We start from the raw sequence: 21,840 nt of genomic DNA, 5'->3' as shown, positions 1-21,840 counted from the left end.
CTACACAGAGGGCGAGGGATTTCAAGAAGGCAAGAAGTTGCATGCAATCGTCAGCGCCCGTCATAACGTCCTGGAGAGCTTTTCCTTTCTTTAATGTGAAGCATTTTTAGTGAACACAAAACGCTTCGAGCGTTTCAAATTATCTATCTACCTACCAATGTTGGGGTTTAACGTTGCATAACCACGGTATAGTTCTGACAGACGCCGTAGGGAAGAACTCGGGAAGTTTAGACCACCTGTGGTTCTTTAACTTGCACCTACATCTAATACCCCTGTCACACGTGGAAACTTAGGTGCACTTTGAGTGAGTGTACTTACGCTCAAGAAGTGTCATTTTGGTGGTTCGCTGCACCACGAGAAAGCGAAGTGTACTTTGTAAATGATGGCAGTGGCAATTGTCTGTTTGTAGCGGAATATATATTTGTTACTTTTGCGCACATGTCTCATCGTCAGGCCACGTTGTCTTCGTTGAAGTAGCCCCAGTGGCTCACGCCGTCGTAAAAGATTAGAGAACGACTCGCCTACACATGTGTAAGTGTTCCTGGAAGTAAGCAACGCGACGGACGCAGCCATTGCACAGCATGTGCTGCCACATCCCCCTAGCGGACATGGTAGCAAACTAGCCGAGTGTGAGACTAGCAAGGAATTTCGTTGATATATGGCTTGTTTTAATACTCATCAGTATCCGTTATAACAAAAACAATAGTTTAAGAATGGTACGAGTGCCGCTTTAGGCAACAATCTATTTTGTGCAAGTCACTGATACTGAGGCTATAGACACACTTCGTCGCAGTGAAGTGCGGTTGGGCGACGCACTCGCCGGGAAGTGTACTTTGCAGCGAGTGACACTAAACTTGGTCGCGTGACAGCGCGCAAATGGCACTCACTGCTATAGGTGCACTCGCTCAAAGAGCACTCAAATCGCCACGTATGACAGGAGTATAAGTATACAGGACTCAAGCATTCTCGCGCTCCAACGAAAACGCGGCCGGCGCGGCCGGTGTTTGATCCAGTGACCTACGGGTCAACAGCCAGGCACCGCGCCAGATAACTGTCTACCCAGGAATGTCCCAAGCATACATCAGTAATTTAAATGCAGGAACATCAAGAAAACCCGACCTCGGCAGCGTTATTTCAGTAAGTGCAATTAATAAAAATCAAGGTCACAGCCAGAATTGAACCCGAGGGTTCTGCTTATAACGCTTTGGTATTCTACCAAAGAGCCACGTCATGTCTTCAAACTGCTTATGAAAAAAGACCCTGTGCCAACTTCATGTCGGTTCAACGTAATTGCAGTGCTGGCTATCGGTCTTGCAACAAAACAATAAACCTCACGTCCGTACTCTTATGATACAAACGTCATGTCGGGGGAACGTCACTTGTGCTTCCAGCGTTCGCTCCACCGTTACATCAGTGTATTAAGCATTGCATTTGTAATGCTTTAATTCACCAAGCTATATTCAAATGTCGCTCGATCCTGGAGGAATACGCTAATGAAATTTTCTTACGATATTCACGTCATCGCACAGTAAAGTGCACTTGTTTTCAATAGTACTGACGTCGGTAGACTCACGTGAGTGCTGACTTTATGTCAGAGCATAAGCTACTGTTGAAATGCCAATGTAGTGGTCTTTTCTGGTAACCGCACAGCTACTATATTAGTTGTGTGTACATCGTGCACATAGAACAACGTCGACCCAAGTCTGAACGCTTGGCTGAACGTAAAAAAAAAGACAGTTACTCGCTGACTGCTTCTCATAATACCGATTCTCATTAGGCGTGGAATCCGTTGAATTTTTTTTCGAACAGGTGGCTAATCTTCAGCGTCATCACGAGGAGGAGTGCGGGAACGTGACGGCATACGGTGGTCGCCGCAGTATAGCTATTCAGCTCAGAACCCTGAAATAAGCCAGTGACCATAAACTTTGAGTTTATGGCACAACTTGTAGAGGTAAAAGGTAACGACGTCTAGCTGACTGAGAGTACTAATTGTTCAATCCAGCCCGCGTGCAGTGCTATGATGTGTTTGGCTCACATTTTTTCAGGAAGCTCGACTACCGATTGGCAACTCTTTTTTGACTATGCTGAAAAAAAAGTGTAGCAGTGTCCCTTAAAAAAAGAACAGTGAGAAGTTAAGTAATTGATCGGCAAATAATTATTTACGGTTACGAAGGCAAAAACATGACCCACTGCCCCTCATACTTTTGCCTAAACTCACCGAAGCCCTCGTTTGTGTGTTGACAACCTCCGCGCAATTAGGCAGGTGAAACAAGCAACAGAAACGCTACCTATATGTGCCAGTAGAATCCGGGAGTTCCCAAATTATTGTGAACTGAATACAGGCTCATGGTCCTTGCACAGTAATGGTCTTGCGTATTTCCTTGCCTCTTTCTTTTGTGGACAGCGATGGTCACTCTTTGTCGCCAACTTTAGCTCCTCATTCTTATGTTTCTCTGACCCCAGCTGGGTTCTCATTGCCTGAACACTTATGTTTCGGTGAGGTGCGTGTTCTCTCACCCACCCGCACCCTCTTCCTCATGGTACTTCTCGGTTGAAGCAGGCTTCTCTCCGTAGAAGGTCGGAGAGGGGGAGGGGTGCTCCCGTTGACCTCCCATCACTCGGAGTCACCCGAAAGAGCTGTATCTGAAGCACGCTGCTATTGCAGGGATTGTGCGCTATCTATTTTTTTAAGTATAAGTGAAATGGTGTGACATGGCGTAGTGCGGCGTATGCGTAGTGGTTAGAGCATCAGCCTCGCATGCAAAAGGTCCGTGGTTAAATCCCGGTGCCGCGCAGTTCCCAACCGGATTAAAAAAAAAAAAATCCGCGGGGTGATGGAACTGCATTAAGAGGCCTGGGGTGCGGCCTCACCGGTAACCACCGCCGGGAACGTACTCCCTCACCAGAGAAGGATTGGCCACCCTGGTGCAGTATCTGGCCACTACTTCCCACATGCATACGTCAAAGAACTCACGGCCCTCTGTCCCCAGCAGCTGCAAAGAAACTGACCACGGCGGCGGTCAGATCTGCAACGCAGCAGAGGGTGCTAAGAATCTCTGGATTCGGACAGGCCGCCATTGGAACCTAAACTTGGCAACGTTTAACGCTAGAACCTTATCTAGTGAGGGAAGTGAGCTGTACTATTCGAGGAGCTAGAGGGTGTTAAATGGGATATAATAGGGCTCAGAGAGGTTAGGAGGACAGATGAGGCTTATACGGTGCTACAGAATGGGCACGCCCTTTGCTATCAGAGCTTTGCTGACAAAAGAATACTGGGAGTGGGGTTCCTAACTCACAGAGAGATTGCTGGCAACAAAGAGGAATACTATAGCATTAATGAAAGGGTGGTAAGTATCGTAATTAAACTGAATAAGAGATACAAGATGAAGGTGGTACAGGCTTACGCGCCTACATCCAGCCATGATGACTCTTCAGTTGAAAGCTTCTATGAAGACGTGGAGTCGGCAATGAGTAATGTAAAAACACAGTATACTCTACTGACAGGAGACTTTAATGCAAAGGTACGGAAGAATCAGGCTGGAGACTAGGCAGTAGGAGATTATGGCATTGGCACTAGAAAGGCCAGAGGAGAGCTACTAGTAGAATTCGCAGAACGCAATAATTTACGGATTTCGAATACCTTCTACCGAAAACGTGGAAACCGCAAGTAGACATGAAGGAGCCCTAATGGAGAAAATAATAACTAAATAGACTTTTTAATGAGTGCACACCCAGGCACCGTGCAGGATGTGGAAGTGGTTGGCAAAGTACGATGCAGTGACCATAGAATGGTACGGTCTCGAATTCGCCTAGACTTGAAGAAGGAACGACAGAAACTGATACGCAAAAAGCCAATCAATGAGCTAGCACTGAGAGGGAAAGTACAGGAATTCAGAGTCTCGCTTCAGAACAGGTACTCGGCTCTTAGTGAGGAAACCACCCTCAGCGTAGATACAATGAATGATAATCTGACGAGTATCATTGCGGAGTGTAAAGTGGAAGTTGGAGGCAGGATAGTTAGACAGAACACTGGCAAGATTTCCCAAGAAACGAAGAACCTCATTAAGAAGCGTCAAATCATGAAAGTCTCAAGTACAACAGACAAAATAGAACTGGCAGAGCTTTCGAAGTTGATTAATAGGCGTAAGGTATGCGATGTAAGAAGGTATAACATGGAGAAAATTGAACACGCTCTGAAAAACGGTGGAAGCGTCAAAGCAGTGAAGAGGAAACTTGGGATAGGCAAAAATCGGATGTCTGCACTAAGGGACAGAGAAGGCAAAATAAGTACCTATATGGATAGGTTTGTTGAAATAGCGGATGAGTTTTACAGAGATCTGTACAGTAGCCAGGGCAACCACGACCTTAATACTATAAGAACTAGCAGTAACCCAGATGGCACCCCACCAGTAATGATAGAAGTTAGAAAAGCATTGGAGAGCATGCAAAGAGTCAAAGCTGCTGGTGAGGATCAGGTAACATCAGGTCTGCTGAAAGATGTAGGACAGATTGTGTTAGAAAAACTTGCCAGTCTGTTTACGAGGTCTTTCCTGGCGGGAAGAGTACTAGACTCTTGGAAGAATGCTAACATCATTTTAATACATAACAAAGGAGATGACAAGGACTTGATGAATTACAGGCTGATCAGCTTGGTCTCTGTAGTATACAAGCTATTTACAAAGGTAATTTCTAACACAGTAAAGAAAACATTAGAATTCAAACAACCAAAGAAACAAGCAGGATTTCGAACAGGCTACTCTACAATCGACCACATTCATACTGTCAATCAGGTAATAGAGAAATGCTCAGAATATAACCAACCACTATACATAGCCTTCATAGATAACGAGAATGCGCTTTTTATTCAGTAGAAATATCAGCCGTCATGCAGACACTGCAGAATCAGGGTGTCGGTGAAATATATATAAACATCATGAAAGAAATCTACACGGGATCAACTGCTACCAAAGTGCTTAATAAAGAATGCAACAGAATACCGATCAAGAAGGGTGTAAGGCAGGGAGACACAATCTCCCCAATGCTATTTACCGCGTGCTTACAGGAGGTTTTCAGAAGCCTAGAATGGGAACAGTTAGGGATAAGAGTTAATGGAGAGTACCTTAGTAACCTGCGCTTGGCCGATGACATTGCATTGCTGAGTAACTCAGGGGACTAATTGCAACTCATGAATATGGAGTTAGACAAGGAGAGCAGAAAGGTGGGTCTTAAAATTAATCTGCAGAAAACGAAAGTAATGTACAACAGCCTCGGAAGAGAGCAGCGCTTCGAGATAGGTGATAGTGCACTTCAAGTTGTTAAAGACTATGTCTACTCAGGACAGGTAATAACCGCGGAGCCGAACCACGAGATTGAAGTAACTAGAAGAATAAGAATGGGGTGGAGCACATTTGGCACGCACTCTCAAATTATGACCGAAAGATTGCCACTATTTCTCACGAAAAATGTATATAACAGCTGTATCTTGCCGGTACTTAGCTACGGAGCAGAAACCCGGACTTACAAAAAGGGTTCAGCTTAAATTGAGGACGACGCAGTGAGCAATGGAAAGAAAAATGGTAGGTGTAACCTTCAGAGACAAGAAGAGAGCAGAGTGGATTAGGGAACCGACGGGGTTTAAGGATATGATAGTTGAAATCAAGAAGAGGAAATGGACATGGGCCGGGCATGTAGCGCGTAGACAGGATACCCGCTGGTCATTAAGTGTAACTAACTGGATTTACAGAGAAAGCAAGCGGGTTAGAGGGAGACAGAAGGTTAGGTGGGCAGATGAGATTAAGAAGTTTTCGGGGATAAATTGGCAGCAGCAAGCACAGGACCGGGTTAACTGGCGGAACATGGGAGAGGCCTTTGTCCTGCGGTGGACATAGTCAGGCTGATGATGATGAAATGGTGTACTTTATAGCTTTTGTAACGTTACAGATCATTACTTCACATGTACCGTGAGACAAGTACAGTTGGCATCATTGTGTACTGCCTGGTTGCTTGACACTTCTAAGGTATATAGAACGACGCATAAAGGACAACACAGTTTATGTCTCTCTTGTAGTATCGGTATTACACGGAGCAACATGCTGACATTTAATTTAACTGAGGTGCTAAGTCGCATCGTAGCGCCAATGTAGAAAAATGCAATATTGAAACTACAGTTGAAACTCGATTCAAAGAAGTTATTTGGGTGCTCAAATTGCTTCGTTAAATTGAGAAGTATTTAAATTAAACAAAAAGGTTTCTCGATAACCTAAACTTTAAATTGTACCGCCGTGTCACCCGATGCTACGGCATCATTTTATTTTCCATGAATTCAAGCATTCACGTGCAGAAGCCCGCAAGTTCAACCCGAGCTCGAGTTGTCTCCATGTCCGGGCGATGCAGGCGAAGTAGACTACCACGTGGAGCTACAAGCTGCCGATATTTCAAGACAGGGAGAAAAAATGCAGCTAGTATTCGAGCAGGCAATGCAAAAAAGTTCCAATGAGACGATGAGTGTTATCTTTCGCATAAAGCATTAAATTAAATAAGGAATGTAACAACCATGTTTCTGTGGGAGTGTTTGCAGGGCTATGATCACCCAGTGCATTTTTGTATGTAAAAGTACTACCGACTCTTGTTGTACGGTTAGGCGGAAATAAAAGCACTGTTGTGAATAGGTTGGAGCGCACGACCAAAGAAATGTCGTTTGCGTAAAAAGGGCGAAGCAATCAATGCATTGTTGCTTATTTCCGGAAAAACTTTGTTAAAGCGAGTTTACTACCATAATAGCTTCGCCAATTGGAGTTGATTGTGACATTCTACACAGTGCATATCTACCAGAGAAGTAAAACTTCTTTGTTAGATTGGGAGGTTCCTACGCAATCAAGTTTCATTAGATCAACTTTGACCAAAGTTGTTAAATTTGTCTTGAAAGGTCTGCTGTGGGCTTTTATATCTGCACTCATCTTCCCACGTTATGTATCACTGCCTCGTGTTTTTAGAGCGGTGGGGCATGACCTACACAGCGAAAATAAAATCGATGTTCCGCCCTCTTGAACAGAAAATAAAAGAAAGAAACGTAAATATAGAACTGGAAAAGAAACATTGATTCTGAGCACACGTCACGGTAGAGCACCGTGAAAAGGATAAAATTATAAAAGAAACATTGCGTGAAATGTCAGCAGAAAGCGCAGTAATATGTGCGTTACACAAAATTGAAAAGACAAGATGGCGGCCGTTCGTGCACCCCTAAAGTTTGTGAGATCCTTTCTATTGACGCAAGCTGTCCTACGATTGTTTCGCGGCTACCTCTGTTTGTTATTATCTTGAGCACCTTGTAACAATACGTAACGGAACACAGATGTCGACAGAATAGTTGCAACACTCTTAGAAACATAGTTTTATTTCTATTGGCGCCTGGGTTTGAACAGAGCGCAAAGGCAGCGAGAAATTCGACTATATGCGTGGAGGCTGTGACTGGAAACGCCCTCAATATACTGATCAAATACTGTTGTTTATTGCGTCTCCCGAATCTCAGCTTCTTAGCGTGTTTCTATTTGCTCGGTTTACTTAAACAGGTTCATTTCATACGATTGAATTTGGTGCATTTCTTCCTTCATGAGTTTACTCTCAATTTTCTTAGCCGGCTTCGATGCAGCCATGCCGCCCTGTTCTTCCCATCCACACGTACATTTGTCGCAACGATTGCTCAACCTCGCAATCAGTGCCGTCGCCGTGACCTCTCCCCTACACCCGTATTCGACTATTTGCCTTCGGTCTTTCCTTACAGCGGTGGTCATTTGGTCCACCGAGGCTTCGGTTACGTGTTTCGCCTTTTAACCACTGAGCCTGCTCTTTTTCTTTTTTGGGGAGTGAGGGGAGGGGAGAACGTTATACCCTACCGAGTACATAATCTGTGGTGCTTCAGTGCAGGCTTCAATTAGATACCGAGCTAACAAGAGAAAGTGGCGCCTTTCGGAGGCGTTTCGCAAGCCGCGAAGAAACGGACTGCAGTGCCTCGTGCGGAGAAAAACGGCTGATGCGGCCTTTTGTTTCAGCAGCCCTGACTCCGGGGAAATGGGCCATACAGGAGCGGCTAGAAACAAAAAGCGCCTAGCTGCTTTTTTTTTTTTTCGGTGCCCATACTCTATGAAACAGGTTGTAAAGATTAGGCAAAAGAGGACAAAAAAACAAAAAAAAACGTATACGAAATGCCGTTTGGCACTTGTCCTCTGGACAGCGGACGGTTACGTTCAGTGGTCGGATCTGCTCACGCAGATCGTGATGCAGCGCTGCAGAGATCGAGCGTTTAAACCCACCGCTATGAACAATCTTTCCGTTAAGGGAAGCGTGCGATCTTGTTCAGATGCTGCCTTTCCAGGTGCGCGATTTCACTTTCCACTTCAAGACCTGACTGGCGCCACGGGCTGTTGGAGAAAACGCGAGATCAGTTTCAGTGGTCGTTCGGCGTTTGCGCATGGTAACCGTGTTCTGATTCCCCGGAGCAACGCGCACTAGCCGCAAACATCGCCTTTCAGTGTTTTCGTTTAATTGACCGTGCAAACTTTCTGCATGATATTTCCTGCTTCTCTGTCCTGTGGCGGCTTGTTGTGCTATGTTGGGCTCACTCCTATACTTCCAAACGCGGGTGATGAATGGAATCAAGAGTGATCCCAAAATCTACAGAATGCTATTGATCAAACCGACTTAGTGCTGTACTTCATCATACTACTTTCTGCATATGATTGAGACACAAACGAAAAAATTGTATGGAGAACTATCTTCAGGAGGTTTCTGATCTTCCTAAAGGGGCACTATAAAAATGAGTGTGTTTTGCGTACTATTAATCGCTCTTTTACAACACCAAATACAACAATTTGGCAGCGCGAAGATGCTCTATAAGCTATAAAACGCGAAAAAAAAAACGAAAAATACAGTTTTTACACCACCTTGATGTTCCTGCACTAACTACAAGAAACTTTATATAGTATACTGATAGTGACTGCTAGGGCCTACACAGGTTTTATAGATGAATATCAGTTGTGATATATATTAAGAGAACTCAATAATTTACGCATGAAGCTTCAGGAATTCTTATTGAACCAATGGGGTAAGAATACAAAAGAAAGATGGCTGTGAAATCCATGACAACATTCTGTCATTCAGGTGCTTAATGTCTGGCGTTTTGGTGTGACTTTAATTTTATTTAGGTATTGAATATCAAATCTTTAGTTTGAAGAAGCTGGTTCCCAGGTTAGATATTTAACCTTACCGCCATATCGCGGGTCTACTGGATGGCGTTAACTTCATCTAAAAGAAGGAAACTGTGAAGGAATCACCGCCACCAGCCTCTCGTTACAGTCTGCGAAAGCGAAGGGATACTGCCAGAGAATGTGATTTATCGTAAGGTCGGCATTAGGCTTCCCTTCTTCCACTTACTTTGTACCTCTCTTTCTAGATATACCTTGCTGATAAAATTTCGACTCGAGAAGTTCCAATGAAGTTCGGGCTCGTATAAACTTATTGTCTGTAACATTGTCAGAGTCACTGCGAGAGCATACCATGTGACACTGGTAATTCCTGTGTGTTCATTCAGTAATGCTTCATGACTTCATTCTAAGTAAGTAATTGGACCTTGTTTCACCCCTGAATATTATTGTTATCCTGAATACGTAGTGCACCATATAGTTCCTCGTCCAGCTTCCTTAGCCGTCTCGTTCTTCGGATATGGATCAACAGGCCCCATGTGTGCAGAAAACTGGTGAAATTTTTGTCTGTTATATTTCCGATCTGCTGGACAGCTGCCTCGTTTACATAGCTTTTAGTAGAGTGTTTAATGACCGACTTATAGTCACTATATTCGCGCGCACTTAGTGTTCCTTAAATCTGATGTTATAGCTACTTATTCAGCGACTGTCAAGTATTTAATCGTAATTTCACTAGCAGCCCGACTCGGCAAAACTCGTGTTGCTCGCTCAGACTCACTCATAGTGCATAGGACTCACTCGGACTCAGAATCACAATTTCTTTTTGAGTGGCACTCACTCAAACTCACACTTATTAAAATTTTCTTGAACTGGACTCACTCGGACTCAAAGTCGCTAATATGTTACTCACTCAAACTCACTCGCATTCACGGCTCGCTATGAGACTGAGTGTGACCGAGTGAGTCGACTCATGAGTTAGTTCGCTGACCTATGATCTTGAAGGAGTTCATCTACACCTACTACTACTACTGGCGTAAAGGCTCTTCTTCTTCTAACCCATGTAGCACTTACAAATGCCGTATGTTCTCAGTTCTGTTCTATCTCCTGCAGGAGAGCTTCGGCCGTTGCCTGCATACATGCATATTTTGGGGGGGAATAGTCGTCTATATTATCTCTAATATGATATATTTAAGTTCTGCTGTGTCTTCGCCCAAATTTCTGGATTTGATTGAGTACCACCCAACCTCGTCGACAATTATTCTACATGACCTTGTTCCAGAGAGCCTTTCTCTTGGTTTTCTAGGCTATTGTTTTGTGACGCCCCAGTTTCATTCATCTTGTGTGCCGACTGGCAAAGCCATGGTTGTGTTTTCAAGCTTTCGAAATTTGAAACTAGATCCCGACTAATATTGTATTCGAATAATGAGCCTGTGACTATGACATTCTCGACAACAGAGTTTCAAGAACAAAGAATTCTCGAACTAATTTAGTTGGCCTTTATTCTCCTCTCATAGCGAATTTGGTGTCTTTTGCATATCTAGACCTTAAATTCACTTGGAAAGGGTGATTATAGGGAGAGGCACGAGCAATTTTTTTCCTACTAGTAACCCTGTCATACGGGCACTCGCGAACTTGTGCGGCACAGTTCATGTCACACAGTCTCTTTTACGCTCAGAATATTAAACATAGCTTCAAGCTTCTGGCAGAGGAATTTTAGCGATCTCCATCAGCGTTGAAATGGAGGGGTCTCGTCCAGAGTAATGTGTAGTTACGAAACAAATTGCTCAGACAAAAGTGCTGCAGTCATCACAATAATAAATTTTATCGATATTAAATCTTCTTTATTGCAATTTTTAATCACACCGTGCATTTTAAGAAAAAATGATAACATGTACAAGTGCATTTGCACTCCTCGCCATGTTTCACAAAAGGGAAAGTAAACCGTCATGCCGTTATTGTGAATAACTTTCTCCGAGTGCCTGCACTCACTGTCATGTTTACGCCCGTGCATCTCGTTCCACTGTTATTGCGGGGCTTTTTATTCTACTTCAGCATAAGAAAACGTCATAGCAGTGAGTGACGCGGGTTGTTCATGATCCTCGGTGGTCGTGCCGACAATACATGCGAACAGCTTCAGGACCCATCCGCAACAAGGATTTCTTGAACTGAATGTGAGGTGCGTGGTCACCAGATATACCAAGAAATCGATGACAACTTGCATCAATTAAGGTGTGTTTCAGCGTGTGTTTGGCAACCAGCGGGCGTAAAGAAAAAGCGTACCGAAACAAACGTGCAGTCTTGCGATAATCGCTGTAAACATCATTGGCAACGTTCTGGAAAATACGCGTTTCTGATAAAAGCCTAAACAATTCTTGTTCCCATTTGATTTTATAACCACACCTATACAATTTAGAACATCTCCAGCGTCATTAGACGAGAAAACTTGCGTGCAGACGTAGGCACAGGAGTGCCTAGGGAACACCTTGCGGCTTCTATCCAAAGCTGTTAGAATTAGCGTGTGACGTGGCTACAGCTTCTTCTCTCGAACTTTCTTATGGAGTTTTACAATTAGGAAGTTTACCAAAGTTTGTTGGTTCCCGGATAACAAAGGTACAAGTCTTGTCCTTAATGTATCTCCTGTCTATTAGCGCGAAAAGAACCTAAGCAAAAAAAAATTAAGTTACTTTCATGCTAGCGGTGAAGGAAGTGTAGAGCTAAAAATTCTTCTGTTTCTATTCGGTTTTCTCTATTCATTTTTTGTTCTCCTTATGTTATTTTAAGGGGCGAAGCACCATAGGGTCATGGCTTGACCTCTGTCCCGGTTCACGGCGAAGATGACGCTGATGAGCTTTGCAGAAGACCACAAGAAAATATGGGGCTAGTTGGTTCGTTCTGCAGAAATGTTAAGGACGCAACCCAACTAGACGAAACAAAGGAAGACTATGGGATAGTTGCAAGTCGACCTCTTATCCTGTCCCCTTCCTTTTAGATGCAGAGCAGCTTTGGCTCGGGGCGGTGTGCATCTCTCGGTGACCGTTTGCTCTTTTACTGCGCATGCGCCGTCTCTCGCCATTATTCACGTGAAGACGCGGGAGGAGGTGGGGTGGAAGCGGTGGAAGAGCACTGACTCTGCTTCGTTCCACCTTTCCCGCTCATCTCTCCGCCACAGCTGTGCGCTCGTATATGGGCTCATGCCGTTGTACTCTCCTATCAGCCGTGGGTGTTCACTTTGCAGCACACATACATGGTAATACACACATGGGAGGGGGGGTGTAACATTAGCGGTACACAACATATACAGAACTCCACACAAATGGAAAGAACAAAGGGAAACACAAGGGAACACCAGGGCTGCTTCGCATCCCCACATGGTTCCCTTTAGTGGAACGTGGTCTAATTTTCCTTTCGTCGATGTAGGTTGCGTCATAAACATGTCTTGCAGAAGCTCATGGGCGTTCTATGAAATATACTTAGCATCTTCAAGTAAGCCAACGCAATGGCTTTCTCTAAGAAAAAAATTACCTCCAATTATCTTGAAGATGAATTGTGCTTTGAAAAATTAGGCGTTACCTGTGTCCTGCAGCTTTTGTACAGTAACCTATCTTAAATATAACCCGGCTGTGGCGGCTGCATTTCCGAAGGAGGCGGAAATGTTGTAGGCCCGTGTGCTCAGATTTCAGTGCACGTTAAAGAACCCCAGGTGGTCGAAATTTCCAGAGCCCTCCACTACGGCGTCTCTCATGATCATATGGTGGTTTTGGGACGTTAAACCCCACATATCAATCAATCTTAAATATAAGGGCCCGAAAGCGGTCCTTTATCTTATTATTAGCTTACTTCTTTAATCATAGATGAGCATCATGGATGAAAATTTTCGAAGGTGATCTTGACGTGCTTCCTTGTAGAGATTAACACACAATAATTCCAAAAAAAGTAGAGGCGATTTTATGTGTAATGATTGCGGTGTAACTGTGAAGAAAGAAAAGTGGACGAAAAAATAACCTGCCACTGGCAGGGACCGAACCTGCTATCTTCGAACTACGCGTCTGATGCTCCTTTCATCCACTTTTTCTTTCTTCACACTCGCGTTACTGTTACTACCAATAAAACCCCCCATACTTTCCTTGGCATAATTGCCTGTTATTTCTCCTCACTAATATTGTATACCTAACAAAAAAATGAGCCCTTAATAATTTTCAACTTTACTTGTAGGGATGCCACACGTCAGAAGCGGGTTTTTCTTCACTTTTTGTCTTTTTGATACACAAGAGCTTGGTGGTCGTTATCCTGTCTGCATACTGAAGTCGAGGCGAGGGAGGATGGTGCATAGAAGTGGCCTTTGGAATAAAAGTCGATATCTTGCGGAGCCCCGTTTGGTGAAACTGCGAGCGAAATATATTTTGGCGCTTCTGACAACTCATGTGCACCTTCGTTTCGGTGAATGTTGGTGCCGAGCAGACGCACCATGCTGTTGTTGGTGGCCGGAGAGAGGAACATCATTAAGGAAGCTCTCTGTGCTACAAAGAACCTCTCTCGTCGTTGTCTTAGCCGAATGTAGTGCTGTTTTTCTCATTTTTTTTCCTCCAGTATCCTTTACCGCAATGGCTCCATTATGGCTATGGGGCGCTTCGGCTTATCTACGGCTGAGCTCAGCTTCTTTTTGGTCGAGAGCTGTACGCACGCAAAGCACCAACACAAACTCATCTAACCACCCAGAGAGTACTTGTTCGACTTATTTCCCACCATGTTTCTAGTGAGAAAGATATTCTAATTCTACGGCCTGTTTGCAAGCAGGTTTGGTGCTTTGGGTCAATTTTTTTTACCATGTTACAAAATTCAGGAAGCGCTTTTTCCCCCTCTAACACGGCGTCGTGCCAGAGACGGATATGTAGCGTGAAATTTGGTGGCTACGTATGACGTTAAAAGTGGAGTATGTCGATGCACGTGTCTGTTGGATTTTTGGAGCGGGTTTTGGGAATGAAGAACGGCAACTTAAAATCCAAACAAAGCATTGCTTGCGTTAATGATATACCACCACAAAGATGTGCAAGTTAGGCCGTCAAATCTCCTTATCATTGCTCAAGGTAACCACGTTCCTACATTCACGTTATGATTGCTATTGAGGAGGATTAAGTTAGGGAATGTCACTTATTTTTTTATTGTGAAAACAACATTGATGAATATACTGAAAGACAGATGAAAATAGGAGACGAAACGAGCAGTATGCTTTACAGTGCAGCATCAACAATGGCGTTGATTCTAGTTTGGGAGTTATCAGAGAATACGCATCCGAAACGAAGGACGGAAATAAAGACGTAGCCTTGCTTCCCGTATACATTGCAGTCGTTGCGCTTTCAGATATACCATGCATCTTAATGTTTTTTTTTCTGGCCATGTTATGTCGCCGCAGGTGCTCGGGGTATTGCTCCGAATTCGGAATGCTGCTCCGGGATGGAAGTGCTACCTAGATTTCACGTTCACCTTGCTCAATCGCGAGCACTTCTCGAAGAACGAAGCCCTCTCCGAAAAGCAGGTGAGTAGCCTAGTTCGTGTGTGAGCTAGTACAGTGAACTGAATATTTATTTACCTACACTGACGGCCCAAGGGCATAACATACGGAGAGGAAGGGGAGGCGTAGCTCACACACATTAAATCAATAAGAACAATTGAGTAAAAAAATAAAGATTAAAAAAAGTAAGTGTTTATGTCTGAGTTTTGTTTTTTGGGCATGTTATCATGCGGGACACGTCGGTGCATGCGTCGGTGGATAGAGATTAGCATTCATCGCACGTGGCATTAGGGCATCTTGAGAGACGTTATTTTTCCTCGAAGGAAAGTTAGCTCTCGTTTCCTTCGTGCGTCGGCGCAACGGTGCTTACACCTCGGCGTAAGCCTCGTGTTGTGAACAGTTTAATACTGTAGTGTAACAATATCTTTCGTTTACTGTCCTAATAAAGTGGTCAAGATGAATGGCATCATTTCAGTCTAGGGCACTGTTAAAAAGTAAAGTTCACTCAGTACGAAACGCCAGGAATGTCCTAATATTCGATATCACAACAGCTTGCGAAACACGCACATGTATATTATACAGTCTGTCTGATAGCCTTTACCCTGTGCCATTTACACCGGCGTATAATTTTTTGCGATCTATTCTTTTTTTCTAGTAACCATGACAACCAAGTCAACGAACTACTTCGATAATATTACGCATGAGCTTCATGTTTAGCCAACCGCGCATGCTGAATGGCGGATGCAGGTCCGCTTCTCGGCGGAAGAGTCGACGCATGGCGCTGCCCGTTGGATCCTCATCTCTGACCTGCAATCTCGGCGCTTCTCGGACGAGACGGGTGAATTCCTGCTGGAGCTTTCGCTGGCCAACGCCATGACGGTGTTCGAAACAGACATTCGAGTGCCTCCACAGCTACTCAATCACCACCACCACCATCACCATCACCACAGGGGAAGCGGCGCGGGACAGCAGGTGCGTGTAGTCGCATTCTCTGAGCCGTGACGATGCGCTTGGCTTTGAACCGTCATGGACAAGCGCCCGAATTTAATTCACGCGCAATGAGCAGCGTTCAGCCCATAATGGGGTTATACCGACAACGCATCATGTTTGTCACGTCATGTGACATTGTCGCTCAGACACCCATGCTCGGAAACTTTCTGGTATCGAAGCTTTATACTGCGCTTTCTGATTACGACCTGTGGCCAATACCATTCCGCCCTCGTAGTTATCGTTCAAGTGTGACCTGAACTACCCTTAACCATCGATACGCTAATTTCATAACACATTGCTTGTTCTTGTAAACATAAAAGCATGTAGGGGAACTGAGCATGCTGTCGTATTAATCAATCAATAAATCTATTATTCAATTTATTAATTGATACGTGGTGTTTGACGTTCCAAAACCACCCTATCATTATGACAGACGCTGTAGTGGAGGGCTCCGGAAATTTCGACCACCTGGGGTTATTTAACGTGAACTCAAATCTGAACACACGGGTCTACAGCATTTTCGCCAATCAATCAATCGGTCAATCAATCAAATTGCAATGTTTTAAGAGGTGATACATGTGGGTTTGAACGTACAGAAGAAGATCCCATAGCTCATGGCTTCAAGGGGACCTCCTGTTCTCCTGCAGCCCAAGGCTGCGAGTGGATCTTTGAATGAGAAAATGTGAGTAAGGAACAGGGATGCAACAATCATAGGTTGTTTACGTGACGAACACAGTCATGCTAGTAGACGTAATGCTTGAACTTGCTGTTAGAAACTTTGTTTTCAAATGAAACAAAGAGAACATATTATAATTTTCCCTAACATTTATTTTGTTTAGATAACGATGTCTACTAAATTTTTGTGTCACCGTAGTGTGTGGCACTTTGTTGTTATCACCGAGATACCAGATAACAACCAAAGTGTGCGTGCGTGCGTGTGTGTGCGTTGCATGAAAGGCAGATGGCGAAATACATAGTCTCATTCTTGTGACATGTCTTTAGTTACACCGCATGCTGTGCTGCATGCCCTAAAAATAGTGCGTCAAAAGACCTTTCTAAGCATTGGTGCTCAAGATATAAAGAAACGTTCAAAAAACAATGCATGATACTTTGTTTTTTTTTAGTTGAACATGGTCAAATACCTCTGTGCCACCCGATGCTGTCTTCTTTATATGTGTTTTTGCTACAAGGACAAGCAATGTCAGGCAAGTAAGTTTTAGCCGAGTATTGCGATGAGTTGTTTCGTGTGGCAGTAAAAACCAATTGATGTATAGTATAGTTTATTGTTTCTCCAACATAGTCGTTCATCTTCGTTTGGCAACGGCTGCTTCCAGCATGTAACACGAGCCAAGTATTCTCAGTTTTTTGCCACCTAAAAACATATTTAGCGTAATCGACTGCCTGAAGATTCGATTTTTTCAGAGCCATTTGATATTAATATCTCACCTTCCAATTGACACTAATAAATAATCCTGTTGGTAATCTTTATCACACGCATATATTTATCCTACCGAGTTGAATTTTAGAGTTACCTGTTCATGCAACTTCTGGTTTATTTCTTTCGTTTTCCAATTGAGCCGATCACTTTGCTGTTGTGAGATCCTCCTAGACTATAACTGTCACTCAGAGCGGCTCTTATCTATGTCCCTGTTGTCATGTTATTTTAGAGATTGCTTGCAGTTGCAGCTAGAACAGAAAAACAATATTAAGAAAAGAAATAAAATTGAAAAGAAAGAAAGGAAGAAACAAACAAACAAAGCAAGCAAGCAAGCAAGAAAGAAAGAAAGAAAGAAAGAAAGAAAGAAAGAAAGAAAGAAAGAAAGAAAGAAAGAAAGAAAGGAAGAAAGAAAGAAAGAGTACGGAGGCAGAGTAAACAATATTAGGGAATGTTTCCATTGGCGATCGCCCTATGAGAGCTCCCATAGTATTTTTTTTTTATCTGTCAACTGACAGCTAAATATTGCGTACGTCGTCTTGTAGCCCCCAAATCGTGTTATAGCGAGTACGTGTTTCACGCTGTCGGACGGGCGCGCACACACAGGCACACATAAACAAGCGCATCGTACTCGGTCGTTGACAGCGACGCGCAGGAACGAAGTGTTGGCGAGGACACTGTGAAGCGCCGCTGACGCTAGAGAACAGCGCGGCAGCTGCGCCGAGCTTCAAAGCGAGGCTCTCGTTACTACTGCCTGAAGCGAGTTTGCTTCCGCTGCCGCATGACGCATGGACACGCTTTTTGCTCTTCGCTTCTGCAGAAAGACTGGGGCCCCCTCGGTTCGGCACCCGGCACACCAACGGGATCCGGAGCAGCGCAGACATCCCGAATCGAGTCGTCCTACTTTTGCTTCGGAGGTTTCGACTGGAACATCGCGCTGCTGCCGGACGGCTCGCCCGAGGACGGCGACAACGGCCGACCCCGGGTGCTCCTCATCAGGCACACAGGTCGGGTTCCTTGCGCCGCATCAACCACGCCTCGGGGCTCTGGAATTGTTTGTTTACCTAAAGCTCCACGGAGCTCTGACATGCCCATTTATTTAGGTGCTACCAGCGCATATGCTGTGTACCAGTGGGAATCTAGAGTGAGCACGTAATTAGGATCTCAATAGGATCTCTCTCTTTCCCTCTCTTTATATATATATATATATATATATATATATATATATATATATATATATATATATATATATATATATATATATATATATATATATATATATATATATATATATAAAGAGATCACTTCACTATATATATGTATGTGTACATGAGAAAGAGGCGTACATCTTGCACTCTGGCTGCCCACACCAGCTCAGCGTGCTGCCAAAATATCAGGACCACCATTTCCCGGATTTAACAAGCTACAATACTTTTCATTCATTTTCATGATATCATCGCAATGTTCGTGACGCATTCGCATTTCGCGTACCTCAAGTGCGGGTGTTTTCTTGCATGTCGCTTCGTAAGCTTTCCGCGTAATCAAATTGCCACGCCTTACTCGAAAATATAATTGCTTGGAAAGACACTGCCACGATATGTTCTGAGGCAATATTGACTATTATTTACGTGGATGCGGACATTACATGCCGCCGCACTTTCTTACGTGAAACGTCCGCTGCTCTTGCGGGTAGATAAAAAAAGGGGCATTTTGAAAGGGCTCCCGCTTGAGACTACTGAGTTGCATCGCATATACTTTTTGTTACAATCTTTTTTCTGTTGAAATAAAGAATGCCAAATCTGGCATATTTTTGAAATCTTTATTTAGTTAGCAGCATGTTTTTTTTTCTTTTTTCCAGTAAGGCAGTAAAGAACTGAACTTAACGCATTTGATAATCTTACGGCAATAGAGGATTGTTGGTACGTTTTTATGCTTGTGATCCGCTGCAAGTTTAAACACAACCCCCTCCCCCCCCAAAAAAAAAAAAAAACGAGAAACAACACAGGGTGGTGCCGTATCACCGCATAAAACCGCATTAGCGCATGAGTAATTTTTGACACGTTTTGGTGGCGTTTGACTCCCTGTTATGTTTTGTTTTTCTTATTTTTGTTCTACTGTTTTTATTACTCAATCCCCCCCCCCCCTCTTTCATGTTCTCTACTTGCTCCTACATCAGGTTGTCTATTCCGAAACGAAATAGTTGCTAATTTGCGTGTCACCCGGTGTTGTTTCTCGTTTTTTTTTCTGGTCCGCGTCTTACTTTGCAGCGCCTCAGGTGTATGATGTTCACGCAGCTGCAGATATTTTTAACACATTCAACACTTTTGAATTTCTAGACTTCTTTGAATTTCAATCGAATAAATCTAAGAAGAAGGAAGGGAGGTAGAAGAGGAGACGTTTTCCAGCTGCGTGGGTGTGCCATCAAGAGTTCTTAAGAGATAAGAACTAAGTATTTATTGTGCAGCGTTTTGGTAATCAATGTTCCATGGCGTATTCGCTCGTTCTTCTAGCCTACACCTCTAACCACGTGGCAAGAGGCACGTAGGTTTATTCTGAAACGACCTCACTCTGAAGCATTTTTCCCCGTGCACTATAGAGCCTACTATTGCGCATATCACTAATTCCCTTCGATATATTTGACAGTCATACCACAGAGAATTCACAGATGTAAGTGTGGAGAGACCGTTTTGTCATTTATCGAAGGTGCAAGCACAGTGTATTCTATATGGTAACAGCTCCACTCCTATAGCTTCAAATACAGGCAGTGACTCGTTCCGTTAAACTGACCTTTAAGCTGAGCCAAGCATGTCAACTTCTCTGACCTGCGTCAGTGTCGCAGAATACCATTTACACATAGCCCGCGAGATGGCGCCATGCTCTCGCCGATTATTTCCGGCCGCTGTTTCTCAAGTTCATTTGCACGCTGATTAAGCGTTTTGTTCCACGGGCCTCGCATGTCGTCGCGATTGTGGCCCAAGGGCTTCAGTGAAAAGCTGGTGCAGCGCGTTCGCGCAAACAAAAATTTCCCTCATATTAACTAGAAGCTACTCTGGCTAGAGGCTACTCTCGCGCTGCGATCATTTAGCGAGCGTGCGAACTGGGGTAGTGCATGGATTTGTCTATTTTTCGTACTTGCGGGCCTCAAAACGTACTTGTGGTTTCGTTTATTGCTGTGTTTTGGTTTCGTTTGGAATAAAAGAACAAACCGATTTGAACTTTGTGACCGGATTTGAATTGGTGAGCCTAAAAAGTTAAGGCGGTGAAGCCTAACTAATAAACTATTGCTGATTGTCGTGTCATGACAAAGCAACTTCAAGCCACGCGAAGCCAGCAGGAACGTAAAGTACAAAGACTAGGCAAATCTATGTACTACCCACAATTCCCATACTCTCTGAAGTGCCATGCGTTGAAGCTCCCATAGACACTAGCGCCACAGTTCCCTCTAATGTAATTACAAGAAACTCTATGCACGCAAACAAATAGAGTGGTTCAAGGTCAGTCTTTCGTGTCGCCATCGCCAGAGGCGCAGACTGGGTGCAAGTTCCCTGTGTGTTCGCACCGAGTGTGCCAACGGTGCCGAGAAGCGTCTTCGTTTTGTGTAGTGGTGGAAGGGTAGAAGGGTGGTTGTTGTGGCTACAAAGAGCCGCTGCTTGTCTAAACTGAGACATGTGGTTAAGTTAAATATCTGCACGCCAATCATCTTGCACTTTCCCAGAGTAAGCGAAACCGAGCTGTTACTTGGCAAACTCGTTTTCACCACGTTAAACCGCAGTCTTCATTTACAGCGCTGCGAACCGTAAGTCAGTAATGTGCACCCGGTGTGCAAAGATACTGCACGTTGCATTCTGGTCGAGCTCTTGCGTAAAATAGGACGTGTTTCAAGACGTCAGACAGCGCACGGGAAACAAAACCAGCCACCCTGCAAGGTTTCTGTTCAGCAGCTTCGAAAAGCAACTACAATACAAGGTAAATTTAAGAAAAAGCAGCCGTGACATTTGATTTCAGTGCTGAATTCGTAGTCAAATATGACGTAAGCGATACTGTGAAAACAGTTTTTATTATGCAACTGTAACTAATTTCGTCTTGAACGAGCAGACACGTAAACAAAAAGCACAATTTTTGCCCTCTCACATGGTCTTAAAGCGATAGGTAAGTTGCCAATAAATTGATAAATATAAGTCACTGCGTCGGGACGTAGTGCGTTACTGAGCTGACAGTAACGCATAAAAGTAAGCGTTTTACAGTACAAACGTTTTTATTATATGACTATTCAGCCGAAAGGTCAATTGCTTACGTCAAAACTTGTTAAAAAAAGTAGACTACTTTGCAAAGACTTGCCGAAGAAAAAAATAACTCATGTGCAAATAGGGACGTGACGTCATGGGTTGACGGAGATGATTTCGCCATGCTCTGTTTTATGTGACCCAGTTACTCTTATCGCTACTTAGTCGTAATTACTCTAATAGCTACCTAGCTGTAACTTAAACTTGTCCGAATAATATGGTAACATACTAGAAAAGAACTCAGGGATGCTAAACACCGAAGCAGATTTCTTAAACCATATACTGACATTGATTAGTATCTTTATAGCAGTCAAGCTGCAACAAGTGAAATGAAATTGAACGTCCAGTCCAGCTTTATTTACTTGCACATCTCCGTTTGCGTAATTTCATACAAGAACACGTGCTGCGAATTAGGATTATAAAACG

The 21,840-nt window shown here is 43.8% G+C and overlaps 1 protein-coding gene across 1 annotated transcript in view; it reads left to right on the top strand.

The window, feature by feature from the left end:
• Positions 1-21,840, top strand: part of LOC119177120 (uncharacterized) — a 268,818-nt gene that overhangs the window by 210,150 nt on the left and 36,828 nt on the right. Inside the window, exons 3-5 of the mRNA XM_075878123.1 lie at positions 14,608-14,730; positions 15,454-15,678; positions 17,952-18,138. Of these exons, the coding sequence (XP_075734238.1) occupies positions 14,608-14,730; positions 15,454-15,678; positions 17,952-18,138 (535 nt within the window). The remainder of the gene's footprint in view (positions 1-14,607; positions 14,731-15,453; positions 15,679-17,951; positions 18,139-21,840) is intronic.

The sequence above is a fragment of the Rhipicephalus microplus genome, chromosome X (genome assembly GCF_043290135.1).
Source record: "Rhipicephalus microplus isolate Deutch F79 chromosome X, USDA_Rmic, whole genome shotgun sequence".
Lineage (NCBI taxonomy): Eukaryota > Metazoa > Arthropoda > Arachnida > Ixodida > Ixodidae > Rhipicephalus > Rhipicephalus microplus.
This window is presented reverse-complemented; position numbering and strand designations above follow the sequence as displayed.